The sequence below is a fragment of the Scyliorhinus torazame genome, chromosome 17 (assembly GCF_047496885.1).
Source record: "Scyliorhinus torazame isolate Kashiwa2021f chromosome 17, sScyTor2.1, whole genome shotgun sequence".
Lineage (NCBI taxonomy): Eukaryota > Metazoa > Chordata > Chondrichthyes > Carcharhiniformes > Scyliorhinidae > Scyliorhinus > Scyliorhinus torazame.
The window spans coordinates 159358098-159381829 of record NC_092723.1 but is presented as its reverse complement, the minus strand read 5'-3'; the positions used below and the strand labels follow the sequence as shown (position 1 = coordinate 159381829).

At 49.4% G+C, this 23732-nt stretch overlaps 1 protein-coding gene across 2 annotated transcripts in view; it reads left to right on the top strand.

Annotated features, from left to right (window-relative positions):
- rhot2 (ras homolog family member T2) overlaps window positions 1–16130 on the top strand; it is a 52271-nt gene extending 36141 nt beyond the window's left edge. For both annotated transcript variants that reach the window (XM_072481452.1, XM_072481451.1), the window contains 10 exons: window positions 2037–2145; window positions 2969–3089; window positions 5162–5246; window positions 5345–5490; window positions 9021–9121; window positions 9819–9949; window positions 10733–10813; window positions 13157–13279; window positions 14645–14847; window positions 15883–16130. In XM_072481452.1, the coding sequence (XP_072337553.1) occupies window positions 2037–2145; window positions 2969–3089; window positions 5162–5246; window positions 5345–5490; window positions 9021–9121; window positions 9819–9949; window positions 10733–10813; window positions 13157–13279; window positions 14645–14847; window positions 15883–16000 (1218 nt within the window). In that variant the 3' untranslated portion in view covers window positions 16001–16130. The remainder of the gene's footprint in view (window positions 1–2036; window positions 2146–2968; window positions 3090–5161; window positions 5247–5344; window positions 5491–9020; window positions 9122–9818; window positions 9950–10732; window positions 10814–13156; window positions 13280–14644; window positions 14848–15882) is intronic.
- Window positions 16131–23732: the final 7602 nt, after the last annotated feature.

Sequence of the window (23732 nt, the reverse complement as noted above, 5' to 3'; positions counted from 1 at the left end):
CTCTTCCTCCTCCTGCATCACCTGGTAAGTTGTCAAGATCTTCCCCTCTCCAACCCACCCCCCCTCCCCGAGAGCACCCTGTCCTGTACCGTGCGTGGCAGCAGCAGTGGGAATTCCTCAGTAAGGTTCCTATTACACACGGAATACATAGAGGGTACAAGGAAACTGACCAATCAACCATTCCAAGCCATGTTAATGTTTACCCTTCACATGAGCAAATAATCCTCATCTGATTTACCCGCTCAGTTCCCATGTCCCTTAAACCCTTTTTTTTCTTCATCCATTTCTTATTTAAAAAAAATAAATTTAGAGTACCCAATTCATTTTTTCCAATTAAGGGGCAATTTAGTGTAGTCAATCCACCTACCCTGCACATCTTTGAGTTGTGGGGGCGAAACCCACGCAAACACGGGGAGAATATACAAACTCCAGACGGACAGTGACCCAGGGCCAGGATCGAACCTGAGACTCCCCCGCAGGCCGCCCCCCAACCCTTCCACGCCAAGTTCCCGCCGGCTGAGAGCAGGTGTGGAAGGTGCCGGTGGGACTCTGCGTTTTCACGACGGCCGCTCGGCCAATCCCGGACCGAGAATTGGCGGGCTGACCGTGTAGAGCGGCCCCCGACCGGCGCCGCGCCAACCACGCCGGCACCAACGGTGCCGATTGTCTGCTCTGCGGAGAATCGCATGTCGGGGCGGCGTGACGCGATTCGCGCCGGTCGCGGGGATTCTCCGGCTCGGCCCCGGGCTGAGAGAATCCACGCCCTTAGATTTGCTAATGTTTTCTCCAAATTGTTTTCAAACTATAATTTCTGACTAGATTTTACTGTACAGGTCCTGTACCAAGCTACCCTTCCGAAATCATTGGCAAATGATTCAGAGGGGCGGGGTGGAGAATGCTTTTAGAGAGAGCTGTTATGATCTGTTATGTGCTGTATGAAAGGCTGGTGGAAGTAGATTCAGTTGCATCTTTGAGAAGGAATTGGATAAGATGCATTTGAAGGCCCATGGGGAAAGTGCAAGGCAATGGGACAATTTGGATGATTCAATTAATGGGCTAATGACCAGCTTCAGAGCCGTAAGCTTCCATGAGACAGGATTTGCTCGCCTGCAATCCCGCTTTAAAGGTCATCTAGAGAAAGGGACTCACTTAGAACCATTGAATTCCTACAGTGCAGAAAGATGCCATTTGGCCCATCGAGTCTACACCAACTTACCTAGGCCCACTCCCCCACCCTAGCTCTGCAACCCCATCTAACCTGCACATCTTTGGACTGTGGGAGGAAACCGGAGCACCGGGAGGAAACCCACACAGACACAGGGAGAATGTGCAAATTCCACACAGGCACCCAAGGCTGGAATTGAACCCAGGTCCCTGATGCTGCGAGGCAGCAGTGGAAAGTGAAGCAGTTTAAAGTGTGAGAATGAAGGTGGGTGATATGGATTATCATAGAGTCATAGAATTTACAGTGCAGAAGGGGGCATTCGGCCCATCGACTCTGCACCGGTACTTGGAAAGAGCACCCTACATAAGCCCACACCTCCACCCTATCCCCGTAACCCCAGCTAACCTTTTTTTTGGAGACTAAGGGCAATTTATCATGGCCAATCCACCTAACCTGCACATCTTTGGACTGTGGGAGGAAACCGGAGCACCCGGAGGAAACCCACACAGACTCAGGGAGAACATGCAGACTCCGCACAGACAGTGACCCAAGCCGGGAATCAAACCTGGGACCCTGGAGCTGTGAAGCAACTGTGCTACCGTGCTGCCCAATGTGTGTAAAGTAGACAGATCTGGTAACTAGAGATTGAGGTTGGACCAGAGAGTGAGTGGGAACTCAAGTATATGTAATGGAGAATGGGCAAGCAACTGTAGGAATCCCACCAGGTGTAATGGGGACTGGATCAGGAACTGTACAGGTACCAGAGTAACAGAGTAAATTCAAACAGACCCCAAACCGAGGCCAAGTATTTCAGGAGCTAATCCACATCTCAGTTTGACCTCACAACATACTTTCTGATTTCTTCATTCAGAAATACTGTTTCAAGAATCCCTTATCCGCACAAGCTTTAGAAGATGTTAAAACTGTAGTCTGGAAAAACATGTCTGATGGAATCCAGGATGATGGGCTGACTTTAAGTGGTAAGAGGTTTACAATTGACATAACATAGTTTCTTATTTAAATGTTAACTTTCTGTCCAGGGGCCTGGGGAGGTTTACAATGCTGACTGAGGCTTGTGGAGTGGCCCTGAAATATATCATGGAGTGAAAAGAAATTCATTCCTCAGAATAGACTAGCAGATAAGATCTCAGCTCCAATTCTCTTCTGATTAAAGTATGCACGGCCCAGATCCAACATGTAGGGGGAGCTTTATTTTTAAAAAGGAGTAATTTGTAGGGCTATGGGGAAAGATCAGTGAAGTGAGGAGGTTGATTGGATAGCTCTTTACAGGCTCAATGGATGTCTTCAATATTCAAATGAAATGTTTATAATTATTTGTAGTAACTAGTAATAGACCAGTAGAACATTTCCTGAAGACAGTAATGTAGGATTAGCTCTAGGGAGTAGCCATTATCTCCAAACAACACAACTGCATTGAAGACTCCGTCCCAATTAATGGATGAAGATCCTGCCTGCTCAGTCATTCTGACATTAGTACAGCTCACAGCAACTCGCCTCACAGCGCCCTTCGAGCCCACTTCAACGCACTTCCCCCTCCACCCAACTGCTTATTCAAAGCAGCACAGTTCTGATTGTACTTCATGTATGAACAACTTGAGGGATCCCTCAATGTGCCTTGGTTAATTTGTGTCCAAACTACAGTGTGTCGTGCAGAGTGCAAGGCTGTGACATTTTACTCTCGCTAAATAAGGTAGTGATGGTTTCTGATTTAAACAGGCACAGCTGTCAGTTTAAACACACTGCTCACATCTCACTAAACCTGGAAACCTCTTCCCATCCCAGGTTTCCTGTTCTTGAACATGTTGTTTATCCAACGAGGAAGACATGAAACCACCTGGACTGTTCTACGGAAGTTTGGCTACGACGATACCTTGGAGCTGACAGACGACTATCTCCATCCTCCGTAAGTAGCAGGAAGCTGAGGATATAGTGTTACAGTCACGCTTCTCAGAGAGTCTGTCTGCAAGTTAGATCAAGCACACCACCAGATGTTGATCTTGTGGAAAGACTAGAGATTAGAGTAATTAATGCTACAAACTGAGAAGTTTAATGGATGGTGTCTGATCCTCACGTGGAGCTTGGGATAAAGGAACAATATGATTTGTTCTTTTTTTTAAAAATATTTTTTATTCTCCATTTTCTCCCAAATTTACACCCACCAACAACAAACAATAATCAGTAACAAATGTGTCAATCCCCACATCACTAACAACGATCCCATCCTCCCACCAAACTCCAAACATTAGCCTGCATGTTCACATAAACAAATGGCAAAAAGGAATCAGGAATCACCCATAGTCACCATCAACACACACCACCCCCCTCCCCCAACTAATGTTCAATGTTATCCAGTTCTTGAAAGTGCATGATGAATAATGCCCATGAATTGTAGAACCCCTCCATCCTTCCTCTCAGTTCAAACTTAACCTTCTCAAGAGTGAAGAATTCCAACAAGTCCCTCCGCCACGTCAGGGCACAGGGTGGAGAGGTTGCTCTCCACCCCATCAGGATCCGCCTTCGGGCGATCAACGTGGCGAAGGATCCCCCCCCCCCCGCAACGTTCACACACATCTTCTACTCCTTCAAAGAATCGGCTCATCCTCGTGAGGTGTGCTCTGTATACCACCTTCAGCTGTATCAGCCCCAATCTCGCGCACGAGGTGGAGGCATTCACTCTCCGGAGCACCTCACACCAGAACACCTCCTCCATATCCTATCCCAACTCTTCCTCCCAGTTTGCTTTGATCCCTTCCAGTGGTGCCTTCTCCTCTTCCAAAATAGCTCCGTAAACCGCTGACACTACCCCCTTCTCCAGTCCCCCTGTCGTCAGCACCTCCTCCAGTAATGTGGAGGCCGGTTCCTCTGGGAAGCTCTGTATCTCCTTTCTGGCAAAATCTTGAACCTGCATATATCTAAACATTTCCCCCTGCTCTAGCCCATACTTCGCTTCCAGCTCCCTCAATCCTGCAAACCGACTCCAAGAAACAAATCTTTTAGTGTCTTAATCCCCTTCTCCTCCCATTTCCGAAAATTTCCATCCCACCTCCCTGGCTCAAATCGGGAGCGGCGCTGTTGCTAGTGCTTTCAATCCCGACCCCCTGCACAAACTCTCCTCCATTCTGACCCACTGGGAATCAACCCCTCTGACCCAGCTCCGCACCTTCTCCACATTCGCCGCCCAGTAGTAATACATCAGGTTCGGAAGACCCAAACCCCCTGCCTGCCTTCCCCTCTGTAGCAGCACCTTTCTAACTCTGGCCACCTTCCCTCCCCATATGAACGAAGTAATCCTTCCCTCAATCTCTCTAAAAAAAGCCTTTGGCAGGAAAATCGGCAGGCATTGAAAAATAAACAGAAATCGCGGCAGCACGTTCATTTTAACCGCCTGTACCCGACCAGCCAGTGACAGAGGGAGACCATCCCACCTTGCCAGATCAGCTTTCACTCTCCCCACCAAACTAGAAATGTTGTACCTGCGGGGGCCCCCCCCCGGGCAACCTGCACACCCAGGTACCTAAAGTGAGTCCCTGCCCTACGGAATGGCAGCCCCCCACCCCTTACCCCACCCCCGGCCGAGACACCACAAAATACTCACTCTTGTCTAGATTTAGTTTGTACCCTGAGAAAGATGTATGATTTGTTCTTGATGGCTGTTGCTTCTACATTCCATGAATCTGAGCCCAAATTGTCGAAGAGTTCTCGATTCAGAAATTGATTTGAATTGGCCTAATGGGTTAACAGAGGATTAAGGACTTGATCAAATTTGTGTTCCAATCATCAGCTCCAACCACACAATTGACTATTTCTAATGCAAAGAGGGTATCTCCTCCCCTGCCCCACATGCTTGATTTAGACCGATGCAACATGTTGATTTTTTTACCCATAATGGCAGTCTTTGCTATAGTAACTTGTCAAGATCAATGCTGTGGACCTTTGCGGGAATCTGTAATTCACCAGCTGCATACTTCCTTGCAGGTTGCGAGTTTCTTACAACTGTACAACTGAGTTGAATCACTGCACCTACATGTTCCTGCAGCAAATCTTTGAGAAGTACGATGCAGTAAGTAGCTTTTCTAAGACCTGCAGCATGGTTGGAAGGAGGGGAGCAGGATTCTTGGGACATGTTTCCTGGCTCACCTGTGATTTCCTTGTTCACAGGATAATGATGGCGTTCTCTCTCCAATTGAACTGAAGAATTTATTCAACGTGTTTCCCTACTTCCCCTGGGGCCCAGAGGTCTTTAACACAGTGTGCACAGATGAGAGGGGCTGGATCACTCTTCATGGCTATCTGTGTCACTGGACGTAAGTATCTGTAACTGTGTGTTTGCCAACGCTCATAACATTTAACATTTACTTGGATAGTTTTAAGAGCTCAATTCGCTTGAAGGTACTAATTATGTGGTTGACTGCTTCAGAAGGTTAAATAAATTAGACAGAGCTAAATAATTAATATACCAGGAGACACAAGTAAAATAAAAACTTATAAGATGGGTGATTATTCTCTCAAAAAGTTATATGATGGATAGTTTATCCAGTGGAGACTATCAAAGTAGGCAGTGTTAGCCATAGCTCAATGCATATCACTCTCATCTGAATCAGAAGATCGTGAGTTAAAGTCCCCTTTCAGAGCCTAAAATGCAAAATCAAGGCCAACGCTTCAGTGCAGTAATTTCTGGAGGAGACGTTAAACAAAGGCCCTGTTTGCCCTCTTACAAGAACAAAAGAGAGTCCGAGGCACTATTATAAAGAAGGCCAGGGGAGTCAATCCTGGTGCCCTGGTGTAACCAATACCACAGAAACAGATTATCTGGGCTTCTGGTGGAAGCCTGCTGTGCACAAATTGGTTGCCAAATTTCCTACATGACAACGGTGATTACTCTTCAAAGAACTTCATTGGTTGGGATAGACTTTGGGGAGTTTGAGGTCATAAATGGTGCTGTATAAATATAAAATATTTAAGCGTAGTTGTGTTCAAGAGATAATGGAATGCATTTCTGGGAAGAAAAGGGATTTGATTGGAGCCATGTGATCTTACTCTGTTTATGAAAAGGGGCAGGATTGTTGGAGCCCATTCCACTGCTCCTATCTCATCATCGCTTCCCCAGTCACCCCCACCCAGTCACACTCATCACCCAGTTAGCCCCTCCTCCACCTCCCGTTCTCAATCCCTCCTCCGCCCAACACCCAGTCACCCCATCCCTCATCCTCCCACTTCAGCCATCCCATCCCCTACCCTCCCACTTAGCTGCCCCAACCCCCACCCTCCCACTCAGCCGCCCCAACCCCCAACCTCCCACTCAGCCCACCCCCCACCCTCCCACTCAGCCAGCCCACCCCCCACCCTCCCACTCAGCCAGCCCACCCCCCACCCTCCCACTCAGCCAGCCCACCCCCCCACCCTCCCACTCAGCCAGCCCACCCCCCCACCCTCCCACTCAGCCAGCCCATTCCCCACCCTCCCACTCAGCCAGCCCATTCCCCATCCTCCCACTCAGCCAGCCCATTCCCCACCCTCCCACTCAGCCAGCCCATCCCCCACCCTCCCACTCAGCCAGCCCATCCCCCACCCTCTCACTCAGCTGCCCCATCCCCCACCCTCCCACTCAGCCAGCCCACCCCCCACCGTCCCACTCAGCCAGCCCACCCCCCACCGTCCCACTCAGCCAGCCCATCCCCCCACCCTCCCACTCAGCCAGCCCATCCCCCCACCCTCCCACTCAGCCAGCCCACCCCCCACCGTCCCACTCAGCCAGCCCATCCCCCACCCTCCCACTCAGCCAGCCCACCCCCCACCGTCCCACTCAGCCAGCCCATCCCCCCACCCTCCCACTCAGCCAGCCCATCCCCCACCCTCTCACTCAGCCAGCCCATCCCCCCACCCTCCCACTCAGCCAGCCCACCCCCCACCGTCCCACTCAGCCAGCCCATCCCCCCACCCTCCCACTCAGCCAGCCCATCCCCCCACCCTCCCACTCAGCCAGCCCACCCCCCACCGTCCCACTCAGCCAGCCCATCCCCCCACCCTCCCACTCAGCCAGCCCATCCCCCACCCTCCCACTCAGCCAGACCATCCCCCACCCTCTCACTCAGCTGCCCCATCTCCTGCCTTCCCACTCCATCTTCCCAACCCTGACCCACCCTGACCCTGCCACACAGCCATCCCATCCCCCACCCTCTCACTCAGCTGCCCCATCCCCCACCCTCCAACTCAGCTGCCCCATCCCCACCCTCCCACTCAGCCAGCCCAACCCCCACCCTCCCACTGAGCCAGCCCACCCCCACCCTCCCACTCAGCCAGCCCATCCCCCACCCTCCCACTCAGCTGCCCCATCCCCCACCCTCCCACTCAGCCAGCCCATCCCCCACCCTCCCACTCAGCCAGCCCATCCCCCACCCTCCCACTCAGCCAGCCCACCCCTCACCCTCCCACTCAGCCAGCCCACCCCCCCACCCTCCCACTCAGCCAGCCCACCCCCCACCCTCCCACTCAGCCAGCCCACCCCCCACCCTCCCACTCAGCCAGCTCACCCTCCCACTCAGCCAGCCCACCCCCCACCCTCCCACTCAGCCAGCCCACCCCCCACCCTCCCACTCAGCGTGCCCATCCCCCACCCTCCCACTCAGCCACCTATTCACCCACCCTCTCACTCAGCCAGCCCATCACCCACCCTCTCACTCAGCTGCCCCATCCCCCACCCTCCCACTCAGCTGCCCCATCCCCCACCCTCCCACTCAGCTGCCCCATCCCCCACCCTCCCACTCAGCTGCCCCACCCCCCACCCTCCCACTCAGCCTGCCCACCCCCACCCTCCCACTCAGCCTGCCCACCCCCCACCCTCCCACTCAGCCTGCCCACCCCCCACCCTCCCACTCAGCCAGCCCATCCCCCACCCTCCCACTCAGCCACCTATTCACCCACCCTCTCACTCAGCCAGCCCATCACCCACCCTCTCACTCAGCCAGCCCATCACCCACCCTCTCACTCAGCCAGCCCATCACCCACCCTCCCACTCAGCCAGCCCACCCCCCACCCTCCCACTCAGCCTGCCCATCCCCCACCCTCTCACTCAGCCAGCCCATCACCCACCCTCTCACTCAGCCAACCCGTCCCGCACCCTCCCACACAGCCACCTCATCACCCACCCTCCCACTCAGCCAGCCCATCCCCCCCATCCTCCCACTCAGCCACCTCATCCTCTCTCCCACTGAAAATACAGTCTGGGTGAGGGGGGGAGGGGAAGTAATCATAGTTTAGAATTCTTGCAAGATACTGCGAATGAAAGGAAGGAAAACTGGGGAAAGGAGAAATTAAGGAAAGGAAATCCAAGGCGTAACACTAATGAAGAGGCCTGATGTTTCAGAAACTGTTCTGTGAATTGAATGAACATGCCTTGGAGTTAAATACATTTCAGCTACGGTCCATGTTACATGTGATCCCTTGTGTCTCTGAAGGAGACCGTTTAGCCTGTCCTGCTTGTTATGGCTCTTTGAAAGAGCAATCCAATTGGCCCCACTCCCCTGCTATTTCCCCCTAGCCCTGAAAATGCCAACCTTCCAGATACTTATCCAATTTAATTTTAAAAGTTCTTATTAAATCTTCTTCCACTGCCTTTTCCGACAGTGCATTCCAGATCTAAAGAACTCGCTGTGTAAAAATTCCCCTCCCGCATTCTAATATTTAAATTTTGAAGGCATTATTTCTGGAATTGCAAGTAACTTAAATCAATTGCCTCTGAATGCAGACCCTGTTGAAATGGTTAATGTTTGCCACCTGGCCTGGACTCTGCATTAACTGAGAAACAGCTCACTCCCCTTTGATTTCTCCTCGGTAGGTTCACAGCTTACCTGGATGTTCATCGCTGCATCGAGTATTTTGGATACCTAGGATACACCACCATCATGGAGCAAGAATCCCAAACTGCAGCCATCACAGGTAAGGAGCAACACTGGGCTGAATGGCTGGAGAAAAATCAGCCAGGTCTCTGTTATCACATGTGAATGTGCCTTGAGTATAGAAGATTAAAGGGTGATTTTATTGAGGTATTTAAGAAATGTTAAAGCTAGGTTGTTCGGGGATAATGTTTCTACACACAAAGGACAGTAGAAACTGGATCTCTTTCACTCTGTACTTTTCCTCCCATGTCCCACAAAATTAGTTGTTGAGGTTGGGTGTTCAATTAAAAATTTCAAACTGAAATTTTATTAGGCAAAGTATAATAAGGTTACAAAACCCAGGGCGGGCAGATGGGGGCACATACAGACGAGCCATGATCTAACTGAATAGTGGAACAGGATCCAGGATGTGGGCATTGTTGTCTCGGTCAACATTTATTGCCAAGCCCTTGAGAAGAACAATTACCTCCTCCCGTTTCTATGTGAGGACATTGATGCGCTCTACAGTGGAATAGTCCACAGCATTCATTGGGCTCACATGAGGAATGGTCCCTTGGAAGGACCTATGGGACTAATTCTTGTCACACCGATACCTTCAGGAGTGGAATCTTGCTCCTGTTTAATGCTTATGGCTAATTCCCTTGGCTTAGTGTTGCTGGAGTGGTCACACACGTTTCATTACCTGTTGTCACACCAAAAGGCTGATGTTTTTTTATTTTAAAATGATACTGTTTCAGTCACTCGGAGTAAGAAGCTGGATCTGGAGAAAGGACAGACTCAGAGGAATGTATTTCTGTGTAAAGTAATCGGACTGAAGGGCACTGGGAAAACGGCATTCCTGCAAGCCTTCCTGGGGCGGAGTTTGAAGGTAGGGATAATACCCCTCCCATTCAACATCAGTCAGAGTTGATCTTGCCCTTTTACTCCCTTAGTTGCATGGCATGCTTGCGGTATTAACTCATGTTTGTGGAGTTGCTTCCACTGAGAAATGTTTTCCCAAAGCCTGTCTGCTCTTTCTGACTCGTATCCCTATTTTCAAAATCCTCCATTGCCTCACCTCTCCCTTTCTCAGTAGGCTCCTCAGGCCCTACAACCTTCTGAGATATCTGTGCTCCTCCGATTCTGGCCTCAAAAGCCTCCAAAATTTTAGTCGCCCCACCAGCTGCCTGGGCCCAAAATCTTTGAAATTCCCTCCCTAAACTCTCCTCATTTAAGATGCTCCGTAAAACTTATCTCCTTGATCAAGCTTTTGGTTACCTGTTCTAATATCTCCTTTTGTGTGGATTGGTGTCAAATTCTGTTTAAGCATGCCCCTGTGAAATGGCTTGGGACGTTTACTTTGTTAAAGGCACTATATAAATGAAGGTATGGATCATGTGTTCCTTCATTAGCGCTGGGTCAGAATCCTGGAATTTCCTACCTAATATCGTCATGAACAGCATCACCTCACAGATTGCAGTGGTTTAAGAACACCAATCAAGGCAACTGAAATTGGCACTAAATGCAGCTTGGCTGGTGTTGCCCGCAGCCCAAGAACAAACAAGTAATTACACACATTACATACTGCAATGCCAAACAAATCAGAAGTTCAGACTGTAACAAAGCTCAATGTTCTCTGCTTCTTTACAAGCTCTTTGTCCTTTTGTTTCAGATGCAGAGTGAGATGGGCAGAGATGTCTCTGACTTCACAATCAACACTGTGCAAGTCAACAGCCAAGACAAGTATTTAATAGTGAGCAAAACAAGCGATGAAGGATTAATCTCAAAGCAGCAATAAATTCCAGTACAATTACTGCCATTAGCGGCATCATTGAAAAACTCTAAATAGATGTTAATATGCTACTGCACCACACTGCTTTCACAAACTGTGGTGTTGGGTATGTTGTGTGGGAGGGTGTGTACTAATCTGATGTTTGTGTGTACTCACTTTTGTCATTCCCTGCATGTCTCTGTATGCACCCTCCTGGCACATGCGTGCGCGCACCCTCCTGGCACATGCATGCGCGCACCCTCCTGGCACATGCATGCGTGCACCCTCCCAGCATGTGTGTGCCGCACCCTCCCAGCATGTGTGTGCCGCACCCTCCCGGCATGTGTGCGCGTGCATCCTCTCGGCATGTGAGCACGCGCGCACCCTCTCGGCATGTGAGCGCGCGCGCACCCTCCCGGCATATGTGAGCGCGCACCCCACTGGCGTGTGTGTGCGCGCACCCCCCCCCCCCCCGGCATGTGTGCGCGGCACCCTCCTGGCATGTGTGTGCGCACGCACCCTCCTGGCATGTGTGTGCGCGCGCACCCTCCTGGCATGTGTGTGCGCGCGCACCCTCCTGGCATGTGTGTGCGCGCGCACCCTCCTGGCATGTGTGTGCGCGCGTACCCTCCTGGCATGTGTGTGCGCGCGCACCCTCCTGGCATGTGTGTGCGCGCGCACCCTCCTGGCATGTGTGTGCGCGCGCACCCTCCTGGCATGTGTGTGCGCGCGCACCCTTCTGGCATGTGTGTGTGCGCGCGCACCCTCCTGGCATGTGTGTGTGCGCGCGCACCCTCCTGGCATGTGTGTGTGCGCGCGCACCCTCCTGGCATGTGTGTGTGCGCGCGCACCCTCCTGGCATGTGTGCGCGCATGCACCCTCCTGGCATGTGTGCGCGCGCGCACCCTCCTGGCATGTGTGCGCGCGCGCACCCTCCTGGCATGTGTGTGCGCGCGCACCCTCCTGGCATGTGTGTGCGCGCGCACCCTCCTGGCATGTGTGTGCGCACGCACCCTCCTGGCATGTGTGTGCGCACGCACCCTCCTGGCATGTGTGTGCGCGCGCACCCTCCTGGCATGCGTGTGCGCGCGCACCCTCCTGGCATGCGTGTGCGCGCGCACCCTCCTGGCATGTGTGTGCGCGCGCACCCTCCTGGCATGTGTGTGTGCGCGCGCACCCTCCTGGCATGTGTGTGTGCGCGCGCACCCTCCTGGCATGTGTGTGTGCGCGCGCACCCTCCTGGCATGTGTGTGTGCGCGCGCACCCTCCTGGCATGTGTGTGTGCGCGCGCACCCTCCTGGCATGTGTGTGCGCGTGCACCCTCCTGGCATGTGTGTGCGCGCGCACCCTCCTGGCATGTGTGTGCGCGCGCACCCTCCTGGCATGTGTGTGCGCGTGCACCCTCCTGGCATGTGTGTGTGCGTGCACCCTCCTGGCATGTGTGTGCGCGCGCACCCTCCTGGCATGTGTGTGCGCGCGCACCCTCCTCGCATGCGTGTGCGCGCGCACCCTCCTGGCATGTGTGTCCGCGCGCACCCTCCTGGCATGTGTGTGTGCGCGCGCACCCTCCTGGCATGTGTGTGTGCGCGCGCACCCTCCTGGCATGTGTGTGTGCGCGCGCACCCTCCTGGCATGTGTGTGTGCGCGTGCACCCTCCTGGCATGTGTGTGTGCGCGCGCACCCTCCTGGCATGTGTGTGTGCGCGCGCACCCTCCTGGCATGTGTGTGTGCGCGCGCACCCTCCTGGCATGTGTGTGTGCGCGCGCACCCTCCTGGCATGTGTGTGTGCGCGCGCACCCTCCTGGCATGAGTGTGTGCGCGCGCACCCTCCTGGCATGTGTGTGCGCGCACCCTTCCGGCAAGTCTGTGTCTTCATGTATCCCCCTGTCCCATCTCTATCTATTTCTGATTGTATGATTTTCTGCAATATAATGATAAAATGAGATTGCAGCACGGTAGCACAGTGGTTAGCACAGTTGCTTCACAGCTCCAGATTCGATTCCCAGCTTGGGTCACCGTCTGTGCGGAGTCTGCATGTTCTCGCTGTGTCTGCGTGGGTTTCCTCCGGGTGCTCCTGTTTCCTCCCACAGTCCAAAGTTGTTCAGGTTAGGTGGATTGGCTATGCTAAATTGCCCTTAGTGTCCAAAAAAGGTTAGGTGGGGTTACAGGGATATGCTGGAGGTGTGGGGATAGGGTGGACGTATGGGATTGGGTAGGGTGTTCTTTCCAAGGACCGGTGCAGACTTGATGGGCTGAATGGCCTTCTTCTGCACTATAAATTCTATGATTCTATGAGATGCTCATTTGTGCTCCCCTGTGCCCTAGCTTCATGAGGTGGATGTTGATACTGAGTTCCTGAAAGCCTCCAGTGCCGCCTGTGATGTTGCCTGTCTGATGTATGATATCACTGATGCCAAATCCTTCAACTACTGTGCCAGTATTTACAAGGTGAGCTGCTGTCTGATTGACATAAATAACAGACCAGGAACTGTTTCAAGCTTGAGGAACTTTTAATGCCTCCGTTGTATCATGTGCACTGCAGGAAGTTGGGCTTCGCAGACCTAGGAATGAGGATGAAAAGCCTTGGATTTATACTGAATTTTATTATTGCCCTCAGGGCATCCCAATACATTAAACTGAGGTCCTAAAAGCCCCCTTAAATAGATGTGAAAGAACTCATGAGACTGACTTGAAGTGGAGCAGATGAGTTCTCCCTGTTGTCCTGGACCAATATTTATCCATCAGAATACATCAAAAAGCCAGTTATTTGGTCACTATCATAATTTCTATTTCTGGTAGCTTGCTGTGCGTAAATTGCCTGCATTTTGTTCTACATTATAACAGTGTTTGCACTTCAAGTAATCGCGCTCAATTGGCTGTGAAGCACTTTAGGATGTCCTGAGGTTGTGAAAGGCGCTATACAAATTAAAGTTCTTTCTTTACCTCCACTTTGATATCTTATAGAAATGGTTAAAATGCCGTGCATTGCTTGTACTGACAATGTATGAATGATGGACTGTTGTACAGATGCCCATATATGGGATTAATTCATATCACCAGTGGAACTTTTGACTGGATGTTCCAGGGCGGGGAGCTGATGTTGGGGTTTCTGCTCATTACAGACCCTTTCCAATTTTCCTTTCCATGAACTTCCAACAGAAAGAAAAGTTGGCGCCCCATACAGGTTCCTCCAATCCAAGGTGAAGTGTAAAGCTATGGCAGCAATTTAAAAACATAAATTATTCATTCTTACTGGCAAGGGCGACATTTATTACCCATCTCTAGTTGACCTTGGGAAGGTGGTGGTGAGCCCTCCACATTGAATCGCAACAGTCCATGTGGTGTAGATACACATACTGTGCAGTTAAGGCGGGAGTTCCAGGATTTTGACACAGAGACAGTGATATAGTTCTGTCAAGATTGTGTATGACTCTGATAGGGGCTTGCATGTGGTGATGTTCCCATGTGTCTACTGCGCTTGTCCTTCAAGGCAACAGAGGTCATGGGTTTGGAACATGTCGCAAAATAATTCTTGGTGAGGTGCTGCACTGTATATTGTCAACGGTAAATACTGCTGCCAAAGAGCAAATGTTTAAGGTGGCCGCTTTGTCCTGGATGGCATTGAGCTTCTTGAGTGTTGTTGAAACCGCACTCATCCAGACAGGAGGAGAGTATTCCATCACACTCCTGACATATGCCTTGTACATGGTCGACAGGCTTTGGGGATTCAGGAGGTAAGTTACACACTGCAGTATTGTCAGCCTCTGAGCTGCTCTTGTAACCACAGTAGCTATATGATTTGTGTCCACATAGGAACACTACATGGAGAGCAGAATACCCTGCATCTTTGTCGCATCAAAGGCTGATTTACCGGAACAAAAGCAGGAACATGGGATCACGCCTGTAGAATTCTGCTACAAACATAGACTCCCGGCCCCGTTTCATTTCAGCTGCAACAGCGATGAAGCAACACACTCACAGATCTACTCCCGGCTTGCACTTGCTGCAGCATTCCCGTGAGTATTCTGGAATATTCCCAGTTTTACCAGAGGATTGTTCCGTGGGGTGAGGACACTTTTTTTTTTTGTTCACTTGGTGCTGTGAGCTCTGATTTCCCTCTGATGGAGGGTTCGGTTGGCACGGTATTGATATGTAGATGAAACGAGTTGGAGGATATTAGTGTTCCAGGTAGAAATGGGAGCTGGGGAAATGTGGGTATTCCTGGTTATGCCAGAGAGCAGGGCGAGGACAGATGTAGTTGGGTTTAGAAAAGTGATGGGGAAGCTGGAGTATGTGTTAGAGATGAATAAGTTAGATCGTTGGCCCTGATTAAAGTACCTGCTTCATCTCCCACACCAGAAGCAGCTCTTGCTTGAGGGAATTCCGCATCCACTACGCGAGCTGCTAGCCTTTTCCAGAAATCCACTATTCTCTGGGAAAAGAACCACTTCCTGAAACTCTAACCTTCCTCTGACTTAAATAACTTGAGATTGTGACCCCAGCCCTCCCTGACCTATTTAGTTGGAAGAAGCGATCAACTTGTGTACTTTTATAAACCTCACAATGCGGTGTCACTTTGGGATTCAGAACTCGCAGGGTTCCTGAGCTTGAATGTGTCACTAGGATTTTGAGAATCCACACAACCAGGTTTTGGTCAACACCAGTGTAGATGGTGCCAGCACCGAGTGAGTTGTCTGCACGACCACCTGCACCTTGCAGCTGCAGTGTAAATAGTGCCGCTATCTGCTTTGTAGCTGCTCTGCTTTGGAGAGGGGTGCTGAGGGACATTGTACAGGGCTCATGTTGCAGTCCGTAAGCAGGTTCTCCCACAGATCTTTCCGTGAGTTGGGACAACATCTCATTGTCTGAAAGCAACACCCTCACCCCAGGAAACATGTATTTGCATCGATGATTATCATGTGATGATCACGTCCCGTTGTGTGCATTCACATGCTGTAACCTTGGTCCCTTTGTATTTCCATAACTGGGACCACAGCACTCTCCCATTTCTCTTCACTGACCTTTATCTCTCTCTCTTACTTCTTCTGCAGTGACTTGAACGAGACAGAACTCAGCATCACATCCTTCTGGCTACGAATCACATTTGGAGCAACCATTGTTGCCTTCTTGGGACTCGGCATCTATAAAGCATTGGCCAGGCAGAAATAGCAGGAGATAGCTGGTCAGCAAGAAGAGGACGGTGTGCTAGAGGTGGATCTCAACAGGATGGGGGGAGCGAGTGTTGATTTGTCATCCTGTGGGATTTTACCCACAGCTATATTTAGGATTTGGGTAGAGGTGCGGGAGGGGGGGGGGGGGGGGGGGGGGGGTGGGGGGGAGAAGCAATCAGCTTTAATGGTTGAAGAACTGAATGAGCAGCTTGTGCCCATGTATTTTGACAAGACGTTTAGAAATGGGCTTTTCTCTCCATAGCTGCTCAAGTATCTACTGGACTAGTATGAGCGGTGGAAAGGTAACTTAACTTACTCCCCAATTACTCAGTTGACAGCCCAGTGTGTGTTTAGCTCTGCACCGTCTCATCTTGATATTTGGTCAACATATCCTCCCGTTTGGCTACCTCCTGGTTCTTCAGGGCTAATTGCCCCTCTACCCCACAAAGCAGCCCATCATGTCCACTAGCAAAGCCCTGGTTAAACTGAAAGTGGCATATTTTTCTGGCGACATATTTTAGTTTGAGCCTCCGAGAACATGCTTCTTGGTTGTAAAATAAACCCCCTCTGTGGAATAATCGGGTGAGCAAAAACCAGGGTATGCCAGAAAAGATACGAGAAATAGTTTCTCACAATATTTTTGTACCAGAATTTGCAACTCGATGCATTAATGTATTTTTTCATATAAGGAAAAAATTACCTAAGGGTATTTCATCATACTTTTAGATATTGTTGGTGCAGAGGCCATAACCTCCTATCATCTCCCCAGGTCTTGGCTGACTAAAGTAATAGAAATCCGGGTTCTACAAAGGCCTGCGCTTTCTTGGTGCAGAATAGTTAGTGCCTGCCTCTATGTGTAGAGCAGAGGGTACACATATACCAACAGCAAACTGCTTCCGAAACCACACCCAATATCTCGTGACAATTTTGGTTCTAATGATCTCTGTGTAAAATCTCACCTCTGAATTAGCAGGTACAAGGTTTTATCACAAACTCACCCATCAGGGAAAAGATGCACTAACTGAATTGCAGTGTTTAACTACATAACAACAGTAACTACACTTCGGGGGGGAAAAAGTAATTTATTGAATATGATCTGCCTTGGAATATTCTGAGGATGCAACTCTTCCTTTAATCACTTGTTTTCAGTAGTTATTAGTGGCCTTTCTTGAGCTTAATGTAGATTCAAATCTCATTTACATCAATATTTCATTAACCCATTGACTTTCCAGGTTCCTTACTTCCTGCGTTGAGACCCCAACAACAATTAATGTTTTGGGGCATGATGTTTAGAACAAGAGGAGGCCATTCATCCCCTCTGGCTTGTTCCACCATTTAATCAGATCATGGCTGATCTGTATCTCAACTCCATTTACCCACCTTGGCTCTGCAATCACTTGGTTTTGTATTTTTGCCATTATGTGACTGGTAGTGATGATACTCCCCGTGTCCTTATCATCACGGGTCACAGGCCTGTCTCACTAGCTTTGAGATGCAGCATACTAGACCATACTTGCAGTGTGAATTAGTGATAGAGTTTCTTTTGTTAAAAAAGTGGTGTTTTTTTTTAATGCAGTGTTCCATGTTTAACTGTCCTATGGTGTACATTTTTGACTAAAAGCTTACTAATATAAAATAGTCATAAACATGATACACAACGAGAACTTCTTAAACTTAAAATCTACTCCCATCCCTCATCCACTCTCCGTTTTCCTACTAACCTTTAAAGGGCAAAGTGACCATTTAGTTCACCGGCTCTGTGCCTAACCTTGCAAAGTGTTGAATGTTTGAGCTTATAACATGAGAAGTATGAATGCTGGCGAATGGGGCACGTTCTCTTTTCAGGTGCTTTCTATCAGAGAATAAGAAATAAGAACTGGAGTTAGACCATTTAGTCCCTTGAGCCTTTTGAACCATTCAGTATGATCATGGTTGATCTTTTACCTCAATTCCACTTTTGCTCCCCATCCCCACGTTTGGTCTCTCCGATATAGAGACCACATTGGGAGCTGCGAATGCGAATTGGGACCTCCCTATAATCTATCTGGTACTCTACCCCCAATTCCCTGCAATCTCACCTTCTGGACCAGTCTTTAATGCAGCACCTTGTCAAATGGGCGGCATGGTAGCACAGTGGCTTCATAGCTCCGGGGTCCCAGGTTCGATTCCCGACTTGGGTCACTGTCTGTGCGGAGTCTGCACATTCTCCCCGTATTTGCGTGGGTTTCCTCCGGGTGCTCCAGTTTCCTCCCGCAGTCCAAAGATGTGCAGATTAGGTGGATTGGCCATGCTGAATTGCCATTAGTGTCCAAAAAAAAGTTAGGTGGGGTTACTGGGTTAGAGTGGAAGTGTGGGGTTAAATAGGGTGCACTTTCCCTAAAAAAAGTGTCAGTGCAGACTCGATGGGCCGAATGGCCTCCTTCTGCACGGTAAATTTTATGACTTCTAAATATCGATTGATTCCTTGTACCCAAAACTCAACTGGTCTCAGTCTTGAATATGTTTGTCATCTCTGAACACACTCTGGGGTAGGGAATTCCAAAAACTCACAACCCTTTGAGTGAAGAAATTTCTGATCATCTCAGTCCTAAATGCCAACCCCTGATTCTGAGACTGACCCTTTGTTCTAGACTCTCTTAGCATCTTCCACGTCAAACACTCTATTATGCCACTGATGTGCCTTAGTCCCAATGTGGAAAAAGCAACCTTTCAGTTTCCATTTCTGGGGCAGCAGCTATCAATTGGGGTCTGTCTCAGCCAAAAACAGCCTTGACACTTGATTTAAAGTGACATTTCCTTTGTGTCATGAGAAAACATGGACAGCACTTGTATGTTTGCTTATTTAATGCCTGGTATCATCCTACTGATCTCTCAAGTTTGCTTGTGACACCAAAAATATCCTGGGACATTGCAATTAAGATTCCAATACGGTAGCCCCAGAATGGTCTCACTTGAACAGCATCAAGATGTCATTGTGCTGACATCAGTTATGGCCCATGTGGAGCATAAACACTAGCGTAGACTGGTTTGGCTGAATGGCCTGTTTCAGTGTTTTAAATTCTATATTCCTGAGGGGTATTAACCAGCCTAAAGTTCTTCACTGACAAGAAATTAAATTGGGTCCGAGGGATTTAATGCAGGACCGGTGATACTGGAGGAGAAGCTATCGTTGCACTTTGTTTAAATAGAGCGAGATGTGCTTTCACGTTTGCTTGGGTGATGGTAAATATAGCCAGCGTAAAGTAGCTGAACTTCCACACAGAGTGGCATTGCATTTGTCCCAATACGGAACACACTCAAAACTATCAGAATAGTGGAACACTCCTGAGCCTGTTCTCATTTGAAGTTCTAGTCCAGTGGCTTTTAGGTGTCAGTTTTGAAAAGGGATTGTTGTTTTTGTTAGAAAAGATTAAATTTAGCAGTGTCCTTGAGAACAGGATCTAAAATACCGACACTCTACATTACCTTTACACTCTTCCATCTATAACGTGAAGTGAGATTGAGTGATGCAGCACAACAGAGGCCCATTCAGCCCATTGTATTTATGCCAGCTCTTAGAACTGTCTTCCTGTTTCCCCTGCTGTTTCCCAATAGCCTGGCAAATGTCTCCTTTTCCTCTGAAGAGCTGCATGTTTATTGCTTTGATTATTTTTTTAATGGTACATCCATTTCTGCTTCTTTGTCCTGCTAGTTGCTTTTGCCACTTTTTCTCTGGATCCAAAGTAACCACTAATTTGGCAGATGGATATTTAAACCAGGTAATTGCCTCCAAGCTCCATATCGCTGATCCAATATCGCTGGAGTCCCTTTCCCCATCCTGCTCATTGTCTGAACTCACAGCCCAATTACTGGTCCCTAGTTCCTTCCCTTAGCTAACATCAGTTACCTCAGCAGGGACCAGAGATTGAACTTGACGCCTTCCCCGGTCTCTGCTCTACCAACTCACTAAGCTATCAGGATTCACAGGTTTTCTAATGGGTGGTTGCAGCCATCCATTGCTTTACGTTGTGCTGCAATTCTCAATTTATGAGGAAGGAAAAGAGGGCAGGCTAGCAAGAGCATTGGACAGAGTTAAATCATTAATCACATCTTCAGATTGTTGTGCTTGGTAACTGGAACTGGAATTTACGTTGCTCCTGTTTGTCGAAAAATTGTCAAGTAGTAAAATTATTTTGAGTGAACAGAAACTGTTATTTTCGTGATTTTTAAATGAGAAAGTCTTTCTGTACCTGTCCTTTAATGAAAAGATAAATATATTTTCTGATTTTACATTTTGACTTTGTGTCGACTATGTTTCTACATGATTATTTTGAACAATGCAAATGAATTTCCAGCTCCTCTGACTGATTTAATGCAGTGTTATCCAAGATGTGAGCTACTGACCACATGTGGGCTAATTGGGAATCCGGATATGGTCATTTGCATTTCTGATCAGTGAATAATGATTGAACAACTGAAGCACCATGTGTGGCCTGTAATCTCAATCTATGTTCACATGCATAAATTGTGTGAACAAACATTTCCGTGTGTTAGTTGGTGAAGTTGTAAGATGAAAACCGGAGTGAGTGTTTTTTGATTGTTGTGACTGGTTTACTTTCCTCGGTCACTGAATGATGGTAGATTTTCAGTAAATTATGTGGAACGTATGTTTACCTGCATTGTGTGAGCCTCACACTTTCATTTTCGATCTCCATTAAAAAGGGTTACTGTGAAGTGATTAAGGAGTTTTTGATGTTGGGTGCCAATGGTGAGCAAGCAGTAGAAAGTGAAAGTAAAGAGGCAAATAGTCTGGCCCTTTGTTCCCAAAACTGCAAGACAATTGCATGTCTTGATTTCTCCCTCCCATGTTGGTTAAATATTAAACTGCTGAATGATTGTAAACCTAATCAAGGCAGGCTTTGTCAATAGTAGGTGCTGCGTATGTTTAATTATTGGCCTGTGACACAGAATCCGAAGTAAACCCAGAGTTTAACATCCTTCCCCACCCTCCAGTGTTTCATTTTATGGGGACTAGATATATACACGAGGCAGAAAGGGATAGAAGGATTGAAGATATGAAGTAGGGTGTAAAAGGCTCGAGTGGAGCATAAACACCAGTGTTGGCCAGGTGGACTGAATGACCTATTTCTGTGCTATAAATTCAATCATGTTTACTGGAGTGAAAGGTGTGGCTGTTTTGGCGTAGTAAGAAAGGAGGTGGTGGCAGACGACATCAGAGGATGGGCCGGGAAGGTCACATGACATAGCCCGGAGGCTGGCCCAAGAAGGGACATGATTGATTGGCAGCGGAGGGGGGTCATGGTGCCCCCTGATCAGCTGTTCACATGGAACATGAAAGGGCTGAACGGGCCAGTCAAACAGTCGCTCGTGTTCGCGCATCTGAGGAGCTTGAAGGCGGACGTAGCCTTTTTGCAAGAAACGCACTTGAAGGTTGGGGACGGGACCACTTTGGCTAAGGAAAGGGATTAGATATGAAGATGCGCGTGGGGCGGGGGGGCAGAACTGATAAGCAAGTGGGTGGTGTTTGAGGCGGGGAACATCGTGGCGGATTCGGGAGGTAGGTATGTGATGGTGAGTGGAAAGCTGGAGGGTTGCCAGTGGTCTTGGTGAATGTCTATGGCCCAAACTGGGACGATTTTGAGTTCATGAGGTGGGTGCTGGGTAAGATCCCGGACCTGAACTCGCACCGGTTGATCCTGGGGTTTTAACACGGTCATTGAACCAGATTTGGACCAGTTGAGCTTGCTGCCGGGGAGGGTGTCGGCGGTGGGGTTCACAGAGCGTATTGGGGGGGTGGACCGTGGAGGTTTGGAGGCCGAGTGCGAAGGAGTTTTTCTTCTTCACCCAGGGTGTACTCCCTGATCGATTTTGTGGTGGACAAGACACTGCTGGTCGACTTGGGGTACTCGGTGATTGTGGCCTCTGACCAAGCGCTGTACTGGGTGGACTTGCAAGTGGAACAGGGGGAGGGGGGGGCAGCACCCGCAGTGGAGGCTGGATGTGGGGTTCCTAGCAGATGAGGTGAGCGGGTGAGGGCCGCCATCCGGGGTATGTGGAACTGAAAAATATGGGTGAAGTTTCGGCCGCCACGCTGTGGGAGGCGTGTAAGGCAGTGGTCGGGGGAGTTTATATCCATCTGTGCGCATAGGGACGAGGTGGAACGAGCAGAGATGGCGAGGCTGGTGGACAAGATTCTGCAGGTGGATAGGAGGTACTCGGAGTCAGGATTGTTGAAGGAGCAGCAGACTCACCAACACCCCCCCCCCCCCAACGTGACAGCAGGCGCTATTGGAAATGTCGGAATGACCTTCCTCACAAAGTCCCGTACCTTCATATATCTGAAACTTTCACCCAACAGAGCCCAAACCTCTCGCCCAACTCCTCCACAGATCATTCACTTCCTTAATCCACTTTCTTCCCATTCCAGAAACCTTACATCCATCCTTCCCGGCTCAAACCCATGAGTCCCCCTAATCGGCATCCTCGCTGACCTGGCCCCCAGCCTAAAGTGTTGTCTAAACTGCCTCCAGATCTTCAACATGGCCACCGCCACCGGACTCACTGTATACTTACCTGGCGCCATCGGGAGCAACGCCGTTGCCAGCACCTGCAAGAGCCCACCTTCATCCTCACCCACCAAGCCTCCCCCTCCCTGCTCCAAACCCGAACCTTCTCTGCATTTGCTGCCCAATAATAATACAACAAATTAGTGAGGCTTAACCGCCCTCACCTGTCATCCCCTCTGCCGTACCATCCTCCTAATCCAGGCCACCTTCCCCGCCCGAAGAAACAAGGAGATCAACCTGTCCACCCCTCTGAAAAATGCCTTGGACAAAAAGACTGGCAGACATTGAGACAAGAACAGGAATCGCAGCAAAACATTAATCTTAACTGCCTGCACCCGGCCCTCCAGTGATAGAGGGAGATTGTCCCACCTCAGCCTTCGCCCTACCCACCAAATTATTGAGGTTGGGCACCATACTTGAGGAAGGATGTGACTACATTGGAGAGGGTAAAGTGAAGATTCACAAGACTGATTCTAGGGATAAACAACTATAGCTATGAGGATAGATTGGTGAGGTTGGGTCTGCTTTTCTTGGAGAAAAGGCTGAGAGGAGACTTGAAGGTATTCAAGACCCTGAGGTGTATGGACGGGGTAAACAGTGAGAAACTGTTCCCTCTCAGGAGAGTATTAAGAATGAAATGAATGAATGAAAATTGCTTATTGTCACAAGTAGGCTTCAATGAAGTTACTGTGAAAAGCCCCTAGTATTTTTAACTGTTGGGGTATCACAAAGTAATTCTTGAATGTCAATCGTGTCTCAGTGGGTAGCACTTTTACCTTGGTAAAGTCCCATTTTCAGAGACTTGAGTCATGGAGGTCTACAGCACAGAAAAGGCATCAGTCAAAAACAACCACCTAACTATTCTGCCCATACCCTTGTATGTCTTGGCATCGCAAGTGCACACCAAAATACTAAATGTTACTCTGCCTTCACCACCCTTTCAGGCAGCGAGTTTCAGACTCCCACCACCCTCTGGGTGAAAAGGTTTTTTCTCACATCCTCTCTCAACCTCCTGCCCCTTACCTTAAGTCTGATCCCTCTAGCAAGGGGAAATGTTTCTTGCTGTCTGCTCTATCTATGCCCCTCAATTTTAGACATCTCAGTCATGTCCCTACTCCATCTCCTCTGCTCCAAGTAAGTCTATCAACAAGCCTAGTCTATCAA